General features: G+C 34.2%; 3 protein-coding genes across 7 annotated transcripts; 1 reads left to right on the forward strand and 2 right to left on the reverse strand.

Annotated features, from left to right (window-relative positions):
- Window positions 1-754: 754 nt before the first annotated feature.
- LOC102629966 (heat shock protein 90-5, chloroplastic) lies at window positions 755-7,205 on the reverse strand. Its single transcript, XM_006484211.4, has 19 exons — window positions 6,729-7,205; window positions 6,396-6,469; window positions 6,091-6,216; window positions 5,914-6,007; window positions 5,712-5,795; window positions 5,413-5,556; window positions 4,975-5,091; window positions 4,587-4,631; window positions 4,416-4,496; window positions 4,141-4,245; window positions 3,926-4,066; window positions 3,332-3,424; window positions 3,020-3,097; window positions 2,673-2,927; window positions 2,176-2,278; window positions 1,850-2,024; window positions 1,657-1,762; window positions 1,471-1,560; window positions 755-1,373 (listed from the first exon to the last, which is right to left on the reverse strand). The coding sequence occupies exons 1-19, from the start codon at window positions 6,990-6,992 to the stop codon at window positions 1,167-1,169; spliced, it is 2,382 nt and encodes a 793-aa protein (XP_006484274.1). The 5' UTR covers window positions 6,993-7,205; the 3' UTR covers window positions 755-1,166.
- A 682-nt stretch (window positions 7,206-7,887) lies between these two features.
- LOC102629489 (uncharacterized) lies at window positions 7,888-10,772 on the reverse strand. Of its 2 annotated transcripts, none has more exons than XM_006484210.4 (7): window positions 10,170-10,772; window positions 10,003-10,039; window positions 9,373-9,609; window positions 9,213-9,260; window positions 8,680-9,128; window positions 8,518-8,591; window positions 7,888-8,264 (listed from the first exon to the last, which is right to left on the reverse strand). In XM_006484210.4, the coding sequence occupies exons 1-6, from the start codon at window positions 10,469-10,471 to the stop codon at window positions 8,519-8,521; spliced, it is 1,146 nt and encodes a 381-aa protein (XP_006484273.1). In that variant the 5' UTR covers window positions 10,472-10,772; the 3' UTR covers window positions 7,888-8,264; window position 8,518. The 2 variants fall into 2 exon arrangements, with proteins under 2 accessions (XP_006484273.1, XP_006484272.1); XM_006484209.4 differs by having other exon boundaries at window positions 7,888-8,271; window positions 10,170-10,771.
- Window positions 10,773-14,186: 3,414 nt separating this feature from the next.
- On the forward strand, window positions 14,187-15,959 carry LOC102629196 (protein GOLVEN 7). Of its 4 annotated transcripts, XM_052440036.1 has the most exons (5): window positions 14,192-14,366; window positions 14,751-14,847; window positions 15,287-15,388; window positions 15,492-15,523; window positions 15,634-15,959. In XM_052440036.1, the coding sequence occupies exons 3-5, from the start codon at window positions 15,307-15,309 to the stop codon at window positions 15,880-15,882; spliced, it is 363 nt and encodes a 120-aa protein (XP_052295996.1). In that variant the 5' UTR covers window positions 14,192-14,366; window positions 14,751-14,847; window positions 15,287-15,306; the 3' UTR covers window positions 15,883-15,959. The 4 variants fall into 4 exon arrangements, with proteins under 4 accessions (XP_052295997.1, XP_052295996.1, XP_024956156.1 ...); XM_052440037.1 differs by lacking the exon at window positions 14,751-14,847 and having other exon boundaries at window positions 14,187-14,359; XM_025100388.2 differs by lacking the exon at window positions 14,751-14,847 and having other exon boundaries at window positions 14,200-14,366.
- Window positions 15,960-20,565: the final 4,606 nt, after the last annotated feature.

The following is a 20,565-nucleotide window of genomic DNA, read 5'->3' on the forward strand; positions in this document are numbered from 1 at the left end:
AATATTAGTTAGTTCAACTTATTAAATCTCTAAAAATGATATAATATAGTATTAATATATGAGTGGGAAAGAGGTTTAATAAAAAATGGATAATAGATTTAAGTCATGTTTGGAATTGAGGTTTTTATAGTTTTTAGGCTACAACGGCTCTAGGAAAAAAAAACTGTAATTATAAAACAAAAATTAATAACTTGTAGTAAATATAAATTTTAAATAATAATTTTGACAAGACTATTAAAGATATAATAGATTTTCTATTATACAAGTAAAAAATCATATCAATATAACTTTAAAACTACAATAGCTAATATTTACAAAATAGTTTAGTACTGTAACTATCTCAATCCCAACCAAACGCACCTTTAATTTGAGATACAAACCCAATAAAGAACTTAGTTTTCGGTCATTCAATTTTTTTATTATTTATTTTAAAAAAAAAAAAGTGTTTCAAGCCTTCCGTACCACTGAAAATTTAACAATAACTGATTTTCATTCCGAAAGCTACTACAAACCTTTGCATCGTCCCTCTGCCGTTGATAAAAACTATATCTAGAAAGAGTGTTTCAAGCCTCTACAAATCTTTTGAAATTGGTTAGTCCTAAGTGGCCCAAGGCACTTTGCAATTTGATAACGAATTTTGGGTAATCTTTTATAGGGTCATCCCAACCAAGAATTCAATTTAAAAGTTCTTCAAATTAGAACAAAAACAATGCGAGGAACATCTGCTTGTTACAGGCACATTTTGGAAACAGCAGACATAAAATTGGTGCGCCCATCTGAATTTTGCAGTCGAAACGTACAGTGCACTAATAATACAAACCTGGTATTTCCAAATTATTTTTCTGTTGCAATTTTACTATCTGCAACTTTTGATAAATATCCCTACAAATAAAGAAAACCGAAAGTTGCAGAGCAAGTGTTTAAGAATTATTCCAACCATCTAGTCATCTACCAGTACTTAGAAAAACAACTCAGAAAAATTCATTTGGTATAACCTTCCCTAACATTTCCCCGAACTCCACTTTTATCACATTTCAACCACATCCACCGCCGCAACTTTCCCACATTTTCCTTCCTTTATCTACCACCTACTTTGCATAAAATCTTTTTGTCACAATACCAATGGAATGATGCCAAAACTGTTTTACTCATTCTAAAATAAAGTTTTAATCTTGCCAAGGATCACTTTCATTCCTCACTTCTGACGGTTCAACTACTTGTGCCTCTGATGCTTCACCAGCGCTAATTTCAGATTCCGTAGCATTTCCTTCCACTGACTCTGCCTCGTCCCCATCTGATCTACCCCATCTCCCTCCAAGAGCCATTGCCATCATCTCATAAATCTTGTTACCCAAGTCAGCTGGGCTGTCAGGCTGCACAGTTTGAGGAGAAATTACAAATTGAGCTCGAAGCCCCCAAAAAAAAATCAATAATAAAGAATAAAAAGTGAGATTTGTGATTTGCACTAACAGTGAATCCACTGGAGATCAATGCTGTGTCATACAACAGGTCAACAGCCCTCTTAGCATCAGTGCTATCAGGGGCATTCTTGCAAGCAGCCTGTGCATAAAAATGTACATTGTGTCAGTCAGAAGCAAAATAGCTTCCCATCCATGAACTGAAAATGATATAAAGAGTCAAGTGGAGTGGTCTTACATTCAAGTCTTTAACAATGGGATGATCTGGATTAATCTCCAATATTCTCCTTCCCCTCATAAACTCCAAACTTGAAGTATCACCCAGAGCTTGTGCCTTCATTAACCTTCAGAAGGGGGAAAAATACCATTAGATTAAAAGATAAAACTAAGTATAGCTGTTGTACTCTGGAAGCCGGAAAACGGTTACTAACCTTTCCATATTAGCAGACCATCCAAACTTGCCAGAAACAAGTACACAGGGAGATGAGCTTAGACGCTTTGAAACTTGGACCTTTGCCACCTTGTCACCAAGTTGTTGCTTTATCCAATCACACAGAAGATTAAATTCTTGTTTAGTTTCCCTTTCTTTTACCTCATCCTCATCACCTGTGATATACCAAACCATTTAATGAGAAGGAACAGCAAAGTGTGTGCGTGTGTGAGCCTGTGTTGTTCTTTTTTTGGTTTTTGGTGGGGAGGAAGGGGGGGGGGGGGGGGAGAGACAATGACTACAAGGGTAAAAAAGGTATTAACTAACCAAGTTCTAGATCTTCCTTGCTGATGTCAACAAATTTCTTTTCATTGAAAGTCTGCAGGTTCTGGATGGCAACTTCATCAATGGGCTCAATTAAATAAAGAACCTAAAACCAAAATGACACATGCATCAACAATCCAGAAGAAGAGATGATCATGTCATAAAGTCCACACTCATTAAGCAGCAGTGAGAATTTTTCTGGGGGACAAATAGATGACACATCCCCCCATCCACTATTACTATCAGATATTAAAAGCCAACAAAAAAGGAAACTATAAATAAGCTTTTCTGAATTGCAAAAAGACATTTACCATTATACAAAAAAATACAACAAGGGTGTTGCTAAGACAATATTTTAGCTGTCCTCTTTTTTCTTATTTCCCTTTTACAAGTCGGTATTTGTCTAAATTCAGTCATATTAACTAAAAACAAAAATCATTTCCATGATGCCTGCCTACTGCAAAATTAAAATTATAAAGCTCCACAAACGAAGTACGTACCTCAATATCTTTTTGAACTAACTTCTCTAAAAACGGAGCACTCTTTGCACTTTTCAAGCTGTCTGTCGCCAAGTAATAGATAGCATTTTGCTTCTCACCCATATTTTCAACATATTCATCTAAGCTGATCAGTTCCTCTTCACTCTTTGAAGTGTAAAACCGCAGCAAAGGTGCTAAGCGCTTGTGGTTCCCACTATCTTCAACACAACCTAATTTTAGAAACCTACCAAAGTTCTCCCAGAATTTCTTATAATCCTGGAATCAAGTTGACCATGCTCTTTTTAATTATACGACAAAAAAGGGAAAAAAAAGAATTAAGAGTAATTGCATGGATTAGTGCTACAAACCTCTTTGTTTTCACTTTGAGAGATATCTTGAATCATGTCAAATGTTTTCCTGACCAGTCTCTTTCTCATAATTCTTACCTGAATATAAAAAATAACATGACTAATAAAACAAACATATAAATATATAAGGTTATTCCTATTTCGCTAAGCCTGAGCAGAACAGCTCATCGACTCAAAACTGAGAACAAGAGTCAGCCGTCGTAGAAAAGAATCACAACAAAAATATAAGAAAGAACCATCCCACTTGTGCATCCACACAAATAAGAAACTTATGCATTACAAAACAAAAGAAAATGCAGGTATCAGCCTTACAATTCTGCTTTCTTGAAGGATCTCTCGAGAAACATTGAGAGGCAGATCATCTGAGTCCACCACACCCTTTACAAAGCTCAAGTATCTTGGAAACTACAAATTAAAAATTAAAGAGAGTAATTCTTATGATGAAGCCAAAATGTAATATAAAGGCAACCAACATAAGCTCAAGTAAATTATTAGCAACATATCTATTAGTATAAATTTTAATGTTTGTAAAATCATGTTCATTCTTATTCTCAGACCTCAATCTGAAAAGTAATGATTCTCCTTTTTTCCTTTAACTAAATGGCCAAAAGTAATCAAAAATAGAAAAAGTAATAGACTACAAACAAACTACAGTCAGCTAAAGAATTCACTTATAAAAGAGCCACAAGGTTAACAACCATAGTGAGTCATCGGATAGAACACACTCTTCATAATGCTAAACCTATCTTTTCTAGTAAGGGAAGCAAGCAATACGGGTTGACAAAATGACAGTCATAACTTTGACATAGCATGCTGGATAGCCATATATAAATCTCTAACATTAAACTCATTAACCCACAAACAAAAGAAAGCTCAAAACATATCATGCCTTGATGGCAAACTTACCAGTTCTCCATCAAAATCATCAGAGATAAACACACGCTTGACATACAATCGTATGTTCTTTGTTTTTGGATTCATAATTTCCTCATTGTTTAGAGGTCCCATTCCAGGAATGTAAAGAACACTCCTGAATTCCACCTCACCCTGCACAGGTTTTTAAAAAATGGTTAATATCTTAACCAAACATGTATCCAAAACAATACCAATGATGGCAGTACCTCTGTTGTGAAGTGACTGTATGCAAGGGGATCCAAAAATTCATTGAAAGTCTTCTTATAGAATTCGTGGTACTCATCTTTTTCAATTTCTTTTGGGTTCCGCATCTACAACAGAGGGGAAAACCACACATGAGGACTGTGGTATTTAAAACAAAATAAAAAGAGAACAAGTGAAAGGAAAAAGAAAATAAAAATTGCCTATAAAACTCATCATGATATGGAAAAATAAATCAACAACACAAATTATACAGACAAGGTTCACAAATCTTACTCACCCATATAGGTTTTGTTTCATTGGCCAGTTCCCAGTCCCAATACTTCTCAGTTTTAGTTGTTTTCTTCGTTTTCTTTTCACCCTGAAGGAAAACACAAAAAACCACTTAGACACTACATGTATTAAGTATATCTACATGCAATAGCCACAATTTGGAACACATCTTCACTACCTCCGGTTGTTCTTCCCCTTCTTCTGGTTTTTCCTCCTCTTCCACCTATTCAGAGTCAATTCAGCAAACAAATAAATAGAAAGATTTCTCATATATTTTTTTCAAGGACTGTGAGGACATAAGTATACAAATATCATCTTAAAAAAATACATTTGAGTGCCAATAACCATCCGGAATATGCTGTACATGTGTGTATTAGCTAGCAGTATTCAAGAACAGTAGGAGGTAAACTATCATTTAAACCCTCAGACTCTCCCAATAAGAGAAAAAAAAAATTGCCCATTTGATGATATCATTTACTTGGAAAGCGAGAGAAAATTGACCATTTGACGATATCATTTACTTGGAAAGGGAGAGCTGATTGTTGACAGAGTGCAAATGTCCTCACCTCAATGGTCCTTGACTTTTCTTGCCAGGTATAGATGGGGAAAGAAACAAACTGGGAGTAATTCTTTACCAAACCCTGGATTCTTGTTGGTTCTGAAAATTCGTATTTGTCATCCTCCTGCAAAGATAATAACAATACTGAAGTTGTCTCCGGTACTCCACAAATGATATATCCAACTGCAACTAAGGATTTTGTTCAGGACAAGATAAAAAAGGAAGTGCTTACTTAGTCTCTTCAAATAATATAGGAAGAGACTCACTATGACTTATGTATTTATTCCACATTATGCATACACAAGTAACAAGCATGGAACATGGAATACTAGTTACAAGCATCAGACATAATCTTGCTTGTTTTGTTTTGTTTTCAAATCATGAAAACATAGGTATTGTATCTGAAAAATCATCTAATGAGAAGGCAAAAGATCAACTGGAGTACCTTTAAATAAAGTGTGATTTGTGTTCCACGCTTTAGGAGCTTCTCAGGATCAGTTTCTTCCCTGATCACATAAGAGCTGCTGTCAGCTTCTGCTTCCCAAACATATTGCTTATCTGACCGTGGGCTCTTTGTAGCCACTACAACCTAATTGCACACAATATAATCAAGCTCAACAGAAACTTTACCCCAAAGAAAAAAACAATAAATAAATAAATAAAAGACAGCAAAATGTTGAAATTGAAGTGGAAAATTAAAAACTAAAATATGTTTTGGCTAATAATGTAAAAATCACGCTGCACCTTCTGAGCCACAAGAAAAGCAGAATAGAAACCAACACCAAATTGACCAATTAACCCATTGTCTGGCCCAAGATCCTTATTTTCCTGCACGTGAGCAAGGGCTTTTAGTGAGCTAGAAGAAAGGAAATATTAAAGAGATTCTCAAAGAAACAGAAAATTACCAGACAATACCATTGCAGTTACAAAGTTAATTAACAGGTACCTTAAGAGCTTTCAGGAATTTTGAAGTACCACTCTGAGCAATGGTTCCAAGGCAGTCAACAAGCTCTTCTTTAGTCATTCCAATACCAGTATCCCTGCAAAATCAAGTGTAATCATTTTTTAGTACTCCTCTGATTTACCAAGAAAATATGCGAAAATAAACATTACAGTGGCTTACGTTATGGTGATGGTCCCATTTTCTGGATCAGGCTTGATGCGAATCTCAAGATCGCCAGCATCTCCAAGAAGAGAGGGCTCGGTAACACTTAAAAATCTCAACTTATCCAAAGCATCACTTGCATTGCTGGAATGCAAAATGAAAGACAGGAGTGGGTTTACAGACTAAGACAAACCATAACCTCTCAGAATGAAAGATTTGCAGGTCAAACAATCAACATCCGAACCAAATACAAGTTCAGCATGATATGCTATAGTTTTATGGAGTAACAAATGTGATGCTTAGCTTGAAGTTCCGTTGCTCACCTCACAAGCTCTCGCAGGAACACCTCCTTGTGGCTGTACAGACTATGAACAATCAAGTCCATCAGGCGACTGACCTGCAATCCAAGCAGAACAAAACCAGTGAGAAATATGATTGAAGTACAAATATAAGATACACACAAAAACTCCAAATATACTTTCAATTGTAAACAAGCCAAGGGATCAAATACCATTTTATCCAACTGGTTACACCACAAAAAAAAAAAACAATCTTTTTTCATAAACTAAGCAACCCTAATTACAATCAAATCCAAAATTCAGTCAAAAAACGAAACTTCACGGAACAAAAAAAAAAAAAAAAAAAGAGAGACCCACCTCGGCTTGGTACTCGAACTTCTCACCAGAAGTATCAGGGGCCTCTTTGTCAGCAACAGCAGCATCACACCGTATCCCGACTCTTTTATTCCTCTTCTGAAGGTTCCACTTCAATCCAGCACAAGTTAAGCCGCCACTTCTCGGCAAAAAAGCGCTTCTGAAATTGAAGGCCTTGTTGTTGGAGTGTTTAAAAGAAAAAGGAGTTGAAGTTGGAAGTGACACTAAAGAGGTAGTGGCTAATGTTCTGCTCAGAACTGGAGCCATTAAAAGGCTTCGAATACAGAGAGAGAAGAAGATAATGGGCTGGCTTAATAAGATGGTTTGAAAATTGATAAGAAATGAAGGCCAAAAACAAAAACCCTACCAAGTGAAGACGGAAGGGGTTTAAGAAGGGGAGCGAGTAGATTAGAGTGTTCTAGAAACACAGAGGCTGACAAATACAAAGCAGCTGGGACAGCCGAGTTTTGGAGCTATCGTTGTGGAATTCTAAGGCCCAGATTCCGCCATTTCAGCAACACACCATATCTCTTCTATTATTTTTTTATTATTATTATTGTTGTTATTATTTGAAAAAAAAAAAAAAAAAGGAAGTTCATGCTTAAAGATTGTGTGTTGAATCTTTTTTTTTTTTTTTTTTCTCCAGTGTTTAAAAAATTTGAATTTTATTGTGTAACCACCAAGTAGAAGTACAAATTTAATATATTGATTAATATCAATCTTGTAACCAATTGTCAAATGTCATTTAGTATAATAATTTTATTGTCCCATAATAATTATAACAGGGTGCTTTCGGTTTAGGGATAAAAAAAGAAAAAGAAAATGATTCTTTTGAATAAAATTAGTTCATTATACATAACCTACGCTAAAATATTTATATACCTAATTTAAACTATTTAATATTATGTATTATTTATTTATACTTGCGGCTGTAAAATGATTAAAATTAAATGAATTTATTTACATAATCCACTTAATTATAATACGACTTGTCATTTATGTATCGAAAATAGACACGACAGATCATACATGTCAATCTGGTTTACTCCAGTTACAGTGTTAGTGCGGAAGGCGTACCTCTTCCGCTTAGCAGCGGCACATTCAACATTCTACAAGAAAATATCATAATTTCTTCTAATCATTTCGAATCCCATTTCCAAAATTACACAAAATTCATTTTTATTCCAACTGTTTTGACTTCTGAACAATTCTCATTTGGGGGAACTGCAACGCTAAACATTTAGGAGCAAGCAACAAACACCAAAAAACTACAAAGACTATGGAAGACTAATACAAATATTTAACAATTACCCACTAAAAAGGAAAAGGCAATGCAGCTAAAAGGAGTATTCACAAACTAATTTGACTGAGATTATGATAAGACTTGAAATAGGTGAGATACAGGAGCAGCAGCAACTATATATGTGCAAGTGCGACGGCTTTCATTGGAACAGCTGCTTGTAGCTCCGTTCGTGCGGGAAATAATTGTTGTGTACTTCAAGCAACACTGTTCTTCTTTCGCCAATGTAAGCCATCTGACTGGAGACTTAAGCCACAAGATACCAAGAGTTACCAAGAGAAATGACAAATAATAAAATAAGGTAGCTTTTCCTCAAGAACCAATAATTGAAGAAATTTACTTGATAATTAGTTAAGATGTTGTCTTAAAGAAAAACTTAGGTACTTTTGATATATACTATTTTATTTATTGGATTCTTAATTTTTACATAATTTTGTTGAATGGGTATATAGTCCGAGCACTCAAAACTATCTTTAATTTGATCTCAATTACCTCAAACCTCCGCAGCTGTTTGCTTTAAACAATCAACATTACACAATCCAACTGATCTCACCATATCTCCAAAGCTGCAATCATTAGTCACAAATAATCCACTGACATAATTACAAGTACAAATTCACAGACACAGGTTCTCAGAGAGTTGTAATAACTGACCGGTCGAAGCTGTTCCTAGCTCTCTCCGGATGATCAATGCTGTTCCTAGCTTTCCCTGAGCGATCAACACTCTTTCTTGATTTCTCCCTTTTGTCAGTGCTGGTTCTCGATTTCTCTTTACTATCTGTACTAAGCCTGGATTTTTCTTTCTGCCCAGTACAAAGTCTGGCCTTCTCTTTATGGTCTGTGCTTGGCCTCAACTTCTCCGTTTTCTGTTCTGTATTGTTCCGTTGATTCTCTTGCTGATCTGAACTTTGTTCGGATACATTTCTAAGACGCGGTAATTTCTCGATGGCTGATATGAATTTCCTGAGATGCCTTAAGTACTCAGGGTAAAGTTCCAAATTGCAGTGGTTTCCTCCTTTAAGCCACAGTGGTTCATACTTATCTTTACACAGCTCCCATAGCTGCTTACCGTGGGAAAAATCCACAACTTCATCTTCAGTCCCCTGCAAGCACCAGAAAAATGCTTCAAATTGACAAAAATTAGGATTCGTCATTGTGTAATCGAACCCATAACGACAATTACTCACATGAATCACCAGAACTGGGCACTCAACTAGTGGAATTTTATCAATGTTCTGGAATACAAACAAAGGGGTCAGTAGCACACTAATAATGGTACTTAAGAATAGAAAGAGTTTCAAAGCTTCAGTTTTTGTTTGATCAAAGGAATGACGCAGGAACTGAAACCTTGTAAATGTCAAACCAGAAAGTTCGTTTAACAGGATACATGACACGAAGGCCGGAGAGGATTGGACTGTGAAGAATGACGGCTCTCAATCGAGGCAATCGGACGGCCAATTCCAGGGTAGGTCCACTCCCTACCGACTGCCCATATAATATAATGTCTTCCTCCTTAACTCCGTATGTCTCTTCAAGGCATTTGTATGCGGCTTCTATGTCTGCGTATGTGTCCTGCTCACTCGGCTAATGATTGGCACCAAACACAAATACATCAGCTGCATTAGCAGTAGTACTCTCTCTTGGCAACCATCATATAAAATTTAAATTTAAAACCATGCACACTCCCCATGAAATTCTATTCAATAATTTTTAAAGCATAGCATGACGGGGAATTGTTTATCTTTCTCTATCTACATGAACAGGACTGAGACATATCAGAGACTTGATAAGTTTTACCAGATGAACTAACAGAGTTTGAATTATTCGTATGGATTTCTGCGTCTCCTTTGACTTTTCCGTATTCGACTAATGACACGTGGTTAAGGCTTGACTCGGTTTGATCACCCAGCAGTGTTATAACTTGTGAGAAGTAAATCTTAGAAGACAGAAAAGACGGGACGCGAATCAATAATATACCTTTCCAGAAGAATGTCCATAACCAGAATAATCGTACCTGATCAAGAATTAGCACAAATAATGTTTTATCCATTAATAACAAATTTCTGATTGTATAATGAATCTTTTTCTTTAAAAAAAAAAAAAAGGAAAAAAGGGGGCAAGATTTGATTAAAGTTTAAGCTTACCCCATAAGACTAACGTTAAGATGAACACTGAGCTCAGTGAAAATGGGACACATCTGGCCGAGATCAGCAGCATTTCCATGAGAATACAACACAGTCAATGAAGCCGATGGGTTCTTCACATACATAGCAACAATCTCATTTCCTTTCTTGGTGCTCAGCTTCAACACGTCCACGTCATCTCTCTGATGGACGTCGGAGATCCTCAGTTTCCCAGTCGCTTCATCAACAACTATGTTATACGACGGAGGGTTTGGCGGGAAGAACGCAAACTTTGCGGCCATAGATGATGTTGCAGTCCCCATTGTAATTAGATTGAAGATGAGTATATATTAGTTTTGCCCTTTTAGGTATGAAAAAGTTGACAAGAACTGCATGCTAAAGTATTTTAGGCTGTTTTTGAAATTAAAAAAAAAAAAATCTATAGAGAGACAAACACAGAGATTATGAAACTTTTTGGAATCTGGGGTTTGGTGTTTTCTGTCAGTTTCTTGGAGAAATTTGATGAAGGAGCTATGGTGTGGGTTTATGGTTTTGAGGGAGAGAGAAAAGAAAAGAGATTAATCATGGAAATGACAAAGTTATCGGATGGAATATTTGTCGGTTATTACTATGAGAGAGTGATTACCGGTACCTAAATGGTTAATTAAAAGTGAGATTATGGGCTTGATTTTTCCTTTTCTTTTTTTTTTCTTTTTAATAACAGTGTAAGTGATCAAATTATTTAATATTCCCTCTCCAAAAATTGGTTAATAAATATTACGTGTAATTCTGTATATTTACGTACCATATTTAAATTTTTAATTTGAAATTCAATTTAGGATAGAGCCATAAGTCATTATTGTTCTGGTGGGCCACTGGTCCAATAATTGGAAATCATGCCTTTCGCCACCCTGTGTTAAGAGTGCTCACGACAATAATTACTGGGTAGATACAAATCTTGCATCGCAGGCAATACATTCGAGTGAAATTATACTATTTTCAAATTTTTAATTTAACTCATGGGTATGGCTCAAACAATTGAAAAAAAAAAATGACCATTTAGTTGGCCGCATTACAACTGTTACTCCACTGTTTTAATGTAGCAATCACATCGGATTTTAGAATTCATTTGAAGCTAGTAAGTGTGTAATTATTAATTCTGAAAGCTGCTTTCGTGACGATCGCTCTATTTAAGAAAATAAAATGTGGGGTTTCCATGAAGCAAGAGTGGGCAGTAATAATGAATAATAGAGTGGGCTAATGACCACTTAAAAGGATGAATAAATAAATAAATAAGAGGAGGTGGGCCTGGCTAAGAGGAGAAGAGGGAGCACTCCCATTATTATGCACAAGAAGTTGCCTCTTTCCTTTTGACTTTGAAGTTTGTGGTTTGGCTTTCTGCCGAAGCCCACCCATTTTTAGATTAAGCATTAATTAAGAAACGCTGCTAATCATCGATCTCTGAATTGTTCTGTTCATCCAGAAAGTTTATGATTGTACATTCAAACTGTGTGTTTTTTTCAAGAGCAAGAAGCTGCAGTTGAAGTCAGTCATGGCTCCTTTTGGGCAGCCATTAGTAGTAGCCTAGACATGGAAGCCCAAGCGTGCAGTGGTAAGAGAGCAAGTAATTGATCGCACGTTCAATCAAAGACCTTCAGGATAGCGTTAGAAAGAGAGACATGCTGTATTCAATAACGATAGAAACATTTTTTCTAACTTTTTTTTTTTAATTTCAATAAAGAGGAAGTTAAGAAATGAAAATTAATAATTCTCTTTTGATTTTCTAATCTATAACAAACCACTCCAACTCTATGGTTGAATGGTGGACACCTCTTCGTATATTGTGAAATTATTTTTTAAGTACTAATATTTTACTCCCTCAATTTCACTTATCAATTCTCAATTATTTTTTATTTTAACTTCAAATGAAAAAAATTACATAGAAATAACTTAAAATTTTAAATTCTATAGATATTTTAGATTAAACATTGAAGAATTAGCACATTGTCTATCATTTTTCTCCCTTGCCTACAACAATACCGATCACCAACGATCCTATAATTGTTTTTTTTTTATAAATAGGTATATTACAATAAAAATCTTACTAATATTACGAATATTTATAAACATAAATCTATTAAGATTATCTTGAATAATTCTACTATAGCAGAGCTTGAATTTCTACCCTCACATAATATCAGAGAAATATCTATTCTACATCAAATTGCGGGAAGACAATTCTATCTCTAGTCAATTTTATTGAGAAAGAAATTGAGTCTCGGCCATTGTTGTGGCTCATACCCATGCACTCAAATTACACTCGAGCTTTGAAGATCATCCTAAATTTGTTTAGCTTCGGAATCTGAACTTGAACATTTATTAACATGGCCAGTTGTCAAAGATTTGAGAAGGCATTTGGGCTCTCCCTCAAAACGCTTTGTTTGATTTGTATTGTTGCCGCTACTGTTATTGTTGTAAATAATTATGAATAATTTTTATAAGAGTGGGGCTATATGTACTTTAAAAATTATTCTAAAACACTCATATTTTTATAAATATTTTGATTACAAAAATATACATGATATAAATTACTATTAAGGACACTTTATTATGAGCATGTATAGTATTATTACTTTGAACACTCATTTAGGGCACTGCAATTAATGTTTAATTTTTTTACCATTTTAAATCTTAAATTTTTTCTTCTAAATATTGTAAATAAATATTTACAAAAGAAACTAAATATGTGAAGATTTTAACTTTAACGCTTTTAATTTTCTAGTTTACAATACAAATAATCTTCCTTATTCTTCCCCTTCCCAATGGTTACCTTCTAAATTTTGTGGAGTTGAATATAACGGGATGTTCAAGTATTGAAATTCAGTTTGAAGTATAAAGTTATGGCTAGAATGTGTCTCATTTGTAAGGTCATGATTCAGTATTGAAACTCAGTTTTGAAGTACAATGTTATGGCTAGCATGTGTCTCCTATACCACATGTCTTTCCATAATTGCTGAGTGTAGTTAATCGATGGCTACGATTGAAAATTTCATCTTCAAAACTTGCAAAGCAAAGCAAGCCGCATCTTTGATTTGGCTAAGGATATATTGATTAATTGAATTATTTGTTTGAGTGTATGTAGCATTTTCATGAATGTGTAGAGTAACTAAAGATAATTAATTTAAAAAGGATTAAATGAGGGTACCTTTGGTATTTTAAAGAGTGTACAAAATATAATCTAATTTTTTAAAATTAATAGATGAGTGCATATAGAAATTGAGTGCTTAAAGTAATTTGTAAATATTTTTTTATTAAATAACCGTGCTTTTAGTGAATTTTCATTAAGAGATAGAGTATGAGACAGAAAAATAAATTTAAAAACAATAGTTATTTATTTAAGGATAATTTTAAAAATAAATGAGGTTAATTGAAAAGTGATGGATACGAAAGATAAAATGAGGGTGTCAATTATCATTGCACTTTTTTCCTAATTTTTTGATTTATGGGTGGGGTTATTTAATTTATTATTTATAATGGTTAAATATTATTTCTATTGTAGTAAAAGTGTATATGATAAATATTTAGAGAAGGGAAAAAAAAGTTTAATTTATTAAGTGAACAAAGATGATGAATCCTCTCTCATTCACATTAAAAGTAGGTTAACGGTAAACGAGAGGTTAGCTAGCTAGAGCCAGAAAATGTACAATTATCTGAAATGAATCCATGATCCCTCAAGAATAACAGAGCGTTGGAACAGCCAATTCCGATTTAAAAAACCCATGGACTCTCTCAGTGGACCGTTCGAGTTACTAGAAGCACCCGATCAATTTTCTGACTACACCCAGGGTTTTTTAGGACTGAAATGGGGTGAAGGTAGCCATGTCGTTCTTCTCTCATCTCGATGTACAAATAAAGATCAAGCTAATGGTCTACGAAAAACTCTTTGTTTCGTGAGCAGAAGAAGAAAATTTACTGAAGACGCATGTCAAGAAGCAATGAACAAAGTGGTAAATGTGAACCCAATTACTTTTTGGTAAAAATCAAGGTTATTGGTAGTCGAGCGAAGAGAAGATTCAAAGAATTTCTTTATCGCGCTTTTAATATCATCCCAATACATAGTCATAGTTCGAGGCACAGCTTGAGAACAAAAAGGAAGACAAAAAACAAACAGAACTACAAAAGCATTCTCACGCATTAGCAACAAGATCAAGGTAGTAGGTACGTACGTGCTTTGCTTTCTTTGCCTTTCCTTTCTCCCTATTAGTATTAACAGTCAAATCAGTTATTTTAATTCTGCTTTAATTTTAAACTAAAAATTTGTACATCCCTATCTGACGGTGATGGTGGTGGTTGTCATGTGGCAAAATTGACATTAGTGGTAACACTGCACAATTTCCGATCACATCAGATTTTAGCAGCAGCTGGAAGTTTTAGACCTAGTGATTTTCGCTTAAGCACAGTCCTCTAGGAACCACCACCCACTGATCCATAAGATTAAAATCAATTCCGGAACAATTCCGTCGATCTTCTAATTCCCTCACAGCTTTTTACACTTTCAAAATTATGTGTGTGACTCTGTGTACGGGTATATATTAAAACCAGAATCCGACCTCGGCATAAGCGAAGCAAAAGGCTCTTCTCGTTGATTGCATGGCGGCAGACAGGCGCTAAACACACGTTTCTTCCATTTCACGTTAACGTATCCACTATGTACCACCGTTGCGTTTGTTTATTTTGTGCACTTGCATGCCTCTTTGCTACCTTGTAGTCTAACTTGTTTCCGTTTCCTATGCCTAATGGGACCATATACATGTATAAAAGCTTTGAATCTTCGAGATTTTCGTTTCAAATATCGATACAATCAATCAACACATGGTCTGACTCGAGAGTTGATGCAGTTTTTTGGTACTACTACAAGATTAATTAGCTGTTGATCGCATAGTTATGCTTATAATATTAGCTACCAATAGGGAGGATGTTTTTGTAACCAATTAATATATTTGACTTGGAGGCAAATGTATAAGGGTCCTAAAATCCGCATTTTGTCTTGTGCTTGTGTTTGATCTCTATATAGCTAGTCCAAAAAGCTGCTTTGTGTTCTTTCATTTATTTCTCTCTTCTCTGCTGCCTTATTCTAGCAACAAACATATCCTAGATCATGGCTCCAATGAGGCTCAAGAGCCGCCTAATTGTTCTATTTCTGCTGATGGCATTGCTTTCCAACGCCCATTTCTACCAAGGTAACAGAGTTTCACACTTTACTAAAGCAAGTTATTATTTCGTCTATCTTTTTAATTAGTTCTTGGTTATTAATAAAGAAAATTTCATTGGATTCGGATGCAGCTGCTGAAGTTGCTGGTGTTTCGAGAAGAAAGGTAATTAACCACTATATAAATACATACAAATGATTGATTTCTGAAGTAGCGTCGCTCTTGGCACGTACGAATGTGTGTAAAGTGTAAAACTTTTGATTTTAATTTTTCAGGGGGTGTTTAATGGTGAGAGTGTTGTAGTTGTTGCAATAGACCAAACAATACTGGCAGGAAGGAAGATGGCAGTTGTGAAGCAAAGATGTTATGAGAAAGGGAAGAAGGTGGTGGCTCATGCAAAATTATGCAAGAAAAATAATGCTGCTGCTTCTCGTAAGGTTTCTGAAGATGGGGATGATAAAGAATTTGTAGCTTTCAGTGCTGATTATCGTGCGCCTAGGCATCACCCACCAAAGAACAACTAATTAGTGTAAATCCACAGTTTCCATTATTAGTTAAGTTAACCGGCCAGTTTCCTTTACTCTTTTTTTTTTTTTTTTTATCTCTCTCTCGGCACACCTAATTGTTTTGTTTTCTTAATATATAGACACTTTAAATATAAAGAAGATGCATGCTTAGGGTTCGAAACGTAAACCTGTATCTTCACAGAGCCCTACAATGCAATGTTGTGTATGTTGAGGTTCTAGTGGTTTTGATAATTGCCTATTTCCATTTTACTATTTCTTCCTATTTGTCTTCTGTAATTAGGCTTAGCGTGTGGAGTAATCAACAAAAAAAAATGCATTTAATTATACTTGTATTCATTCAGGATTAGGATTCTTTCACGATCTGATCTCTTCTTGAGTAAAAATAAACATGGGTGATTGGTAGTTAATAAATAAAGAAAATAAAGAAGTTAAATCATACTCATACACTATCATTTAAATACATATAGTACAAGATTATTAAAAGCTCATGAGAGTAACTAAAGTTGGTTAGTGTGAGTGGTTGGACACTCTCACTCCTTAAGAGAGGTTAGAAATTTAAGTCCCGCTCTCGTATGGAGTCACCACTTTGGCCAATACGTTACCCCTTACAGGCCGACTCGGTACTAGCAGGGATTAGTCTGGATTGTGGTATGAGTTTAAAAGTGTCTCCCACAGTTGGAGTCCACTCAAGACCACCTCATAATTCAGACAAAAAAAAAAACTCGTGAGAATTCATAACAGAAGAAGATTTTTATCCATTCATGAGAAGTTGAACTCAAAATTTTCACATGCATGGTTTTATCTTTAGTAAACGACGGAGCACTCTCATTTTTTACAATCACCGTTAAAGACTAAACTAATTAGACCATTCATTAGAGATGAAAAGAGTGTCGTTATGTGAACCTTTAATTTCATTTTCATATGCCTTGGCTGTGTTTTAATCTTTATAATTGTTTGATTTTCTAATTGTTGATTTCCCAATAAGGGGATAGTCAAAAAAGCTTTAAATTAAAAAAAATTAATTAATTTCTGTGGATTCTTATAAATTTTTTTAAATTAAAAAGAAAAAAGAAAATCTTATACCCTGGAAAAATCTATAATAACGAAAATCCTAAAAAGATTTTAGAAAATACGGGGCTCAGTTTTGTCAAATCAACCGTCAGTATTCAAGCCTCCATGACCCAATGGCAAGTTAGGCGTAGTTGAAATGCCCGAAGTGAAATGAAGTTACCTATCAAACCCAAAGAGCCTGACAGAAAGGGTTGAATCGATCTCTCTTCTTTTTGTACGAAGAGCTAAGAAAGGAAAAGACTAATAAATCGAGTGACTGAGGCCTTTTTCATTTTTCTTGCAATTTTACTCGGGTTAAATTTGCGGATGTGAGGCTTTGGCCTTCGAGTTGTCGTTTCAACTAGAGAGAAAGATGGAGGGAGAAAGGAGAATTATGATACGGCTACAGAGTTTTTTTCTTTTTCCTCTTCATATGTTAAGTAATAAATTAATAATAGCACACAGGAGTTAAAGCTGAATTTGAACAAACTGTGTCCATCGTCGGCTACTGTTGTTGGGATGCAGTCGGTGATAGGTCTTGTATCATCTCAAGTCCTTGGCATTTGAGCTAAAGACTTTTTGGCGGTATTCGCTTGAAACCCCCCAAAATGACGTGTGATCGATCGATCGATTCTCGGAAATTAAGTACTAGCACGAGTGTACTACTCGTAATTCTCACCATATTTAAGTATTTTGCCACTGGGTTAATTTTATCCTGCACCCAAATGTTTTAATATTTTTTACCACACACCTATATATTTCGACAATACTCACTCCACACCCAATTTCGTTAATTTGACCGTTATGTTTAACGGAGTTATTTAAAATTTAAGTAAATATCCGAAATACCCCTTATCTTGAATTAGTAAAAAATAAAATGAGATAAAATATTAATTTAATAATTAATGTTTACATTAAAAAATTTTATTTAAAGGTAATTAATAATAATTCCATCAATTAAATTATCAAATAAATTTAATTTATCATCATCAAATAATATTTAGGATATGAATTTCCAAATTTGCCATTTGATCGTTAGAATAAACGGTCAAAATAACGAATTTAGGTGTGAAGTGAGTATTGTTGAAACATTTGGAGACGCGGTGAAAAATGTTGAAATATTTGGGGGCAGGACAAAATTAACCCTTTGCCACTTGATAAAGTGCTTTAAAGACTATAGTATTGGTTCATACTACTGTTAACAGTCTGCTTATCAGTCGATACTTGCAGGAAGAAGGCCGTTATGATAAAAGAAAGGGGGAAGAAGACTGGATTAATAAATCATGAGGGAATTGATAACGCACGGAAGTGGGAAAAGTGGGAAGAAAAATTACAAGCACGTATAATTTTTGCAATGAACATACAAACATTTCTAGGACCGATTTATGGTTAAAATAAAGCTTCCATTAATTAATAATATTAGAATAGTGACAAAATTTATCAATTTGATTTGATGCTCATTTTGAGTCCACGGTGTGGGCCTCCATTTTATGTAGTGGATTTTGGGCTAGGGAAAGCCCCTGTGGGTGGCCAGGGACTGTCAGCAACTGTGATGAATACGCCACGACGGTAAAGAGGACAGAAGTATTGGCTAAAAAGTGTGTAGGTAGGGATGACAAAATTTGGGTCCAGGTTTGGATATGGTAATGTTCGGACCCTGTCTCAAATATGGTTTTTGGACATCTAAGTTAGGCTTTTTAATTCGGGTTTTTGAAGCTTCAATTTTATATTTTATAATATTATATATTTATATTTTTTAATTTATTTCATAATTTTATAATTTTTAAATTTATTTTTAATGAAATTATACATGAATATGAACTTCAAATGTTTAAAATTTTAAATATATGTAATAGATGGGTCAAATAAATATAATTATTTAAAATAATATATATTTTATATTTTTTTAATACAATTTGGGTTTCGAGCCGGACTCCGGACTTATCAAGTAATGACTGAGATAAGCCAATCTATATCACCCGGATCCGTGCGTAGTGGGTATTTTTTACATCCCTAAATGTATGAGACATGAAATGAACAAGATCCCTTTATGTTTCTTGCAATTTAAGTGCCATTAATTATAGAAATTTTAATATTTGAATATGAAATGTTGTGAAATTTATTAATTGGACTAAAACGTTGGATCTTGACAAATTAATTAAGACATCATTGTTTAAGTACATAAAGAAGCTAATGAATAGATGAACTTGAGGGAAACCTAAATTGAATACAAATAATTAATTTTCTCCCAATTAAGAATTTGTTTGGTATTGAGATATTATAAATTTCAAGCCATAAGTGCTATGAAAAAAAAATCTTTAATTGCAATATAAAAATATATTGTATTTAGTAAATATGATTTATAATTGATATATTTTTTTTATAAAACTAGTAAAAGTGTTATTATAACTTTTTTATCAAACAATTATTGGATAAATTTAAATTAGCTTAAGAGCCAATGCTGCAAGTATTCCCTTTTGTACGGCTGCTCCACAATAGTACCAAACAAGCCTAGTTTTTTTTTTTTTTGGTCAATGATATGCATATTACAGTATAAAAAAAATTGTTGGCATATATTATTTTAGAATTTATTCGAATTTACATCCTCATTAATATTACAAAGAAATTTATGCCATCCAATGAGAAAAATAGCTACTCCTACTCAATTATATGACTGAGGAAGTAGATTGCAATTTGTGGGCTTGGGCCGGGCTTTTCGAAGCTCAGGCCAATATCATTCAAACAAAGTACATGCCTTCAAAAAACTCGTCCAAATTTGGGAAGGCCGGACTTGGGCTGGGCCGGACTCGGGCCCGACATGGACTTTTTAAATTAATTATAAATTTTTTTAATTAAGAAAAAATATTTAAATTAAAGATAATCATCTAATATATAATAAGAATAATAGTCTAATACATAAAATATTAATAATACAACCTAATCATATAACAAATACTAATATATAAAAATTAAATTAATTTAATATTTTAAATTTTTTCTTTTTTATTTAAATTAAATTTATTTTTTATTCATAAAATTAAAAAGCTCGGGTCAAGTCCGGATTTTTTTGCTAAACCCTTATCAAGGCCAACACATGCGGGCTTTGTATTTTTTGAGACCATATCCAGACCCACCCCTTGAGGCCCGCGTGCCTGGGCTTGGGCGGGCCGGACTTTTTCTCCACTCCTACCCTTAACATATACACTGGTTCAAACACGTGCCCTTAAAAAATAAATTTTTTAGGGAAGGATGGCCCATTAGCTTGAAAACCTTTTTCAAAGACACGAAATTTCAACAATAATTTTTAATTAGAGCATGCATAACACGTTGATTACGTAAGATATTAGTATCTTTTATATTTTTATCAGTACTCCAACTACTCCTCTTGACATCATCTGTTGAAATAATTTATAGTGTATTTCTGTTTTAATCGAAACCTTCTCCCAAAATTTTCTTTGATAAAAGAAAATTAATAACAAGTGCGCAAGAAGCTTCTCCACTCTCTTTCTCTCTCGTCTTCAAAATAAAGGAAAATGCCAGCCATTGCTGATGTCAATGCTTGAAGAAATAAGCCAAGACTTTTCCTGCTAGAAATGAGGCCATTCAAAAATTTTTAACCCTTTAATTTAT

The sequence above is a fragment of the Citrus sinensis genome, chromosome 4, assembly GCF_022201045.2.
Source record: "Citrus sinensis cultivar Valencia sweet orange chromosome 4, DVS_A1.0, whole genome shotgun sequence".
Lineage (NCBI taxonomy): Eukaryota > Viridiplantae > Streptophyta > Magnoliopsida > Sapindales > Rutaceae > Citrus > Citrus sinensis.

Coding starts and splice junctions, on each gene's coding strand:
- LOC102629966 (XM_006484211.4), bottom strand. CDS start 6,992: ATGGCTCCAGTTCTGAGCAGAACATTAGCCACTACCTCTTTAGTGTCA. Junction 5,796..5,913: donor AATTCCTGAAAGCTCTTAAG/GTACCTGTTAAT, acceptor GCTCACGTGCAG/GAAAATAAGGATCTTGGGCC. Junction 3,425..3,925: donor ATGATTTTGATGGAGAACTG/GTAAGTTTGCCA, acceptor TTTAATTTGTAG/TTTCCAAGATACTTGAGCTT.
- LOC102629196 (XM_052440037.1), top strand. CDS start 15,307: ATGGCTCCAATGAGGCTCAAGAGCCGCCTAATTGTTCTATTTCTGCTG. Junction 15,389..15,491: donor CAACGCCCATTTCTACCAAG/GTAACAGAGTTT, acceptor ATTCGGATGCAG/CTGCTGAAGTTGCTGGTGTT. Junction 15,524..15,633: donor CTGGTGTTTCGAGAAGAAAG/GTAATTAACCAC, acceptor TTAATTTTTCAG/GGGGTGTTTAATGGTGAGAG.
- LOC102629489 (XM_006484210.4), bottom strand. CDS start 10,471: ATGGGGACTGCAACATCATCTATGGCCGCAAAGTTTGCGTTCTTCCCG. Junction 9,261..9,372: donor TCTGGTTTGACATTTACAAG/GTTTCAGTTCCT, acceptor TTTGTATTCCAG/AACATTGATAAAATTCCACT. Junction 9,129..9,212: donor GCCCAGTTCTGGTGATTCAT/GTGAGTAATTGT, acceptor TGGTGCTTGCAG/GGGACTGAAGATGAAGTTGT.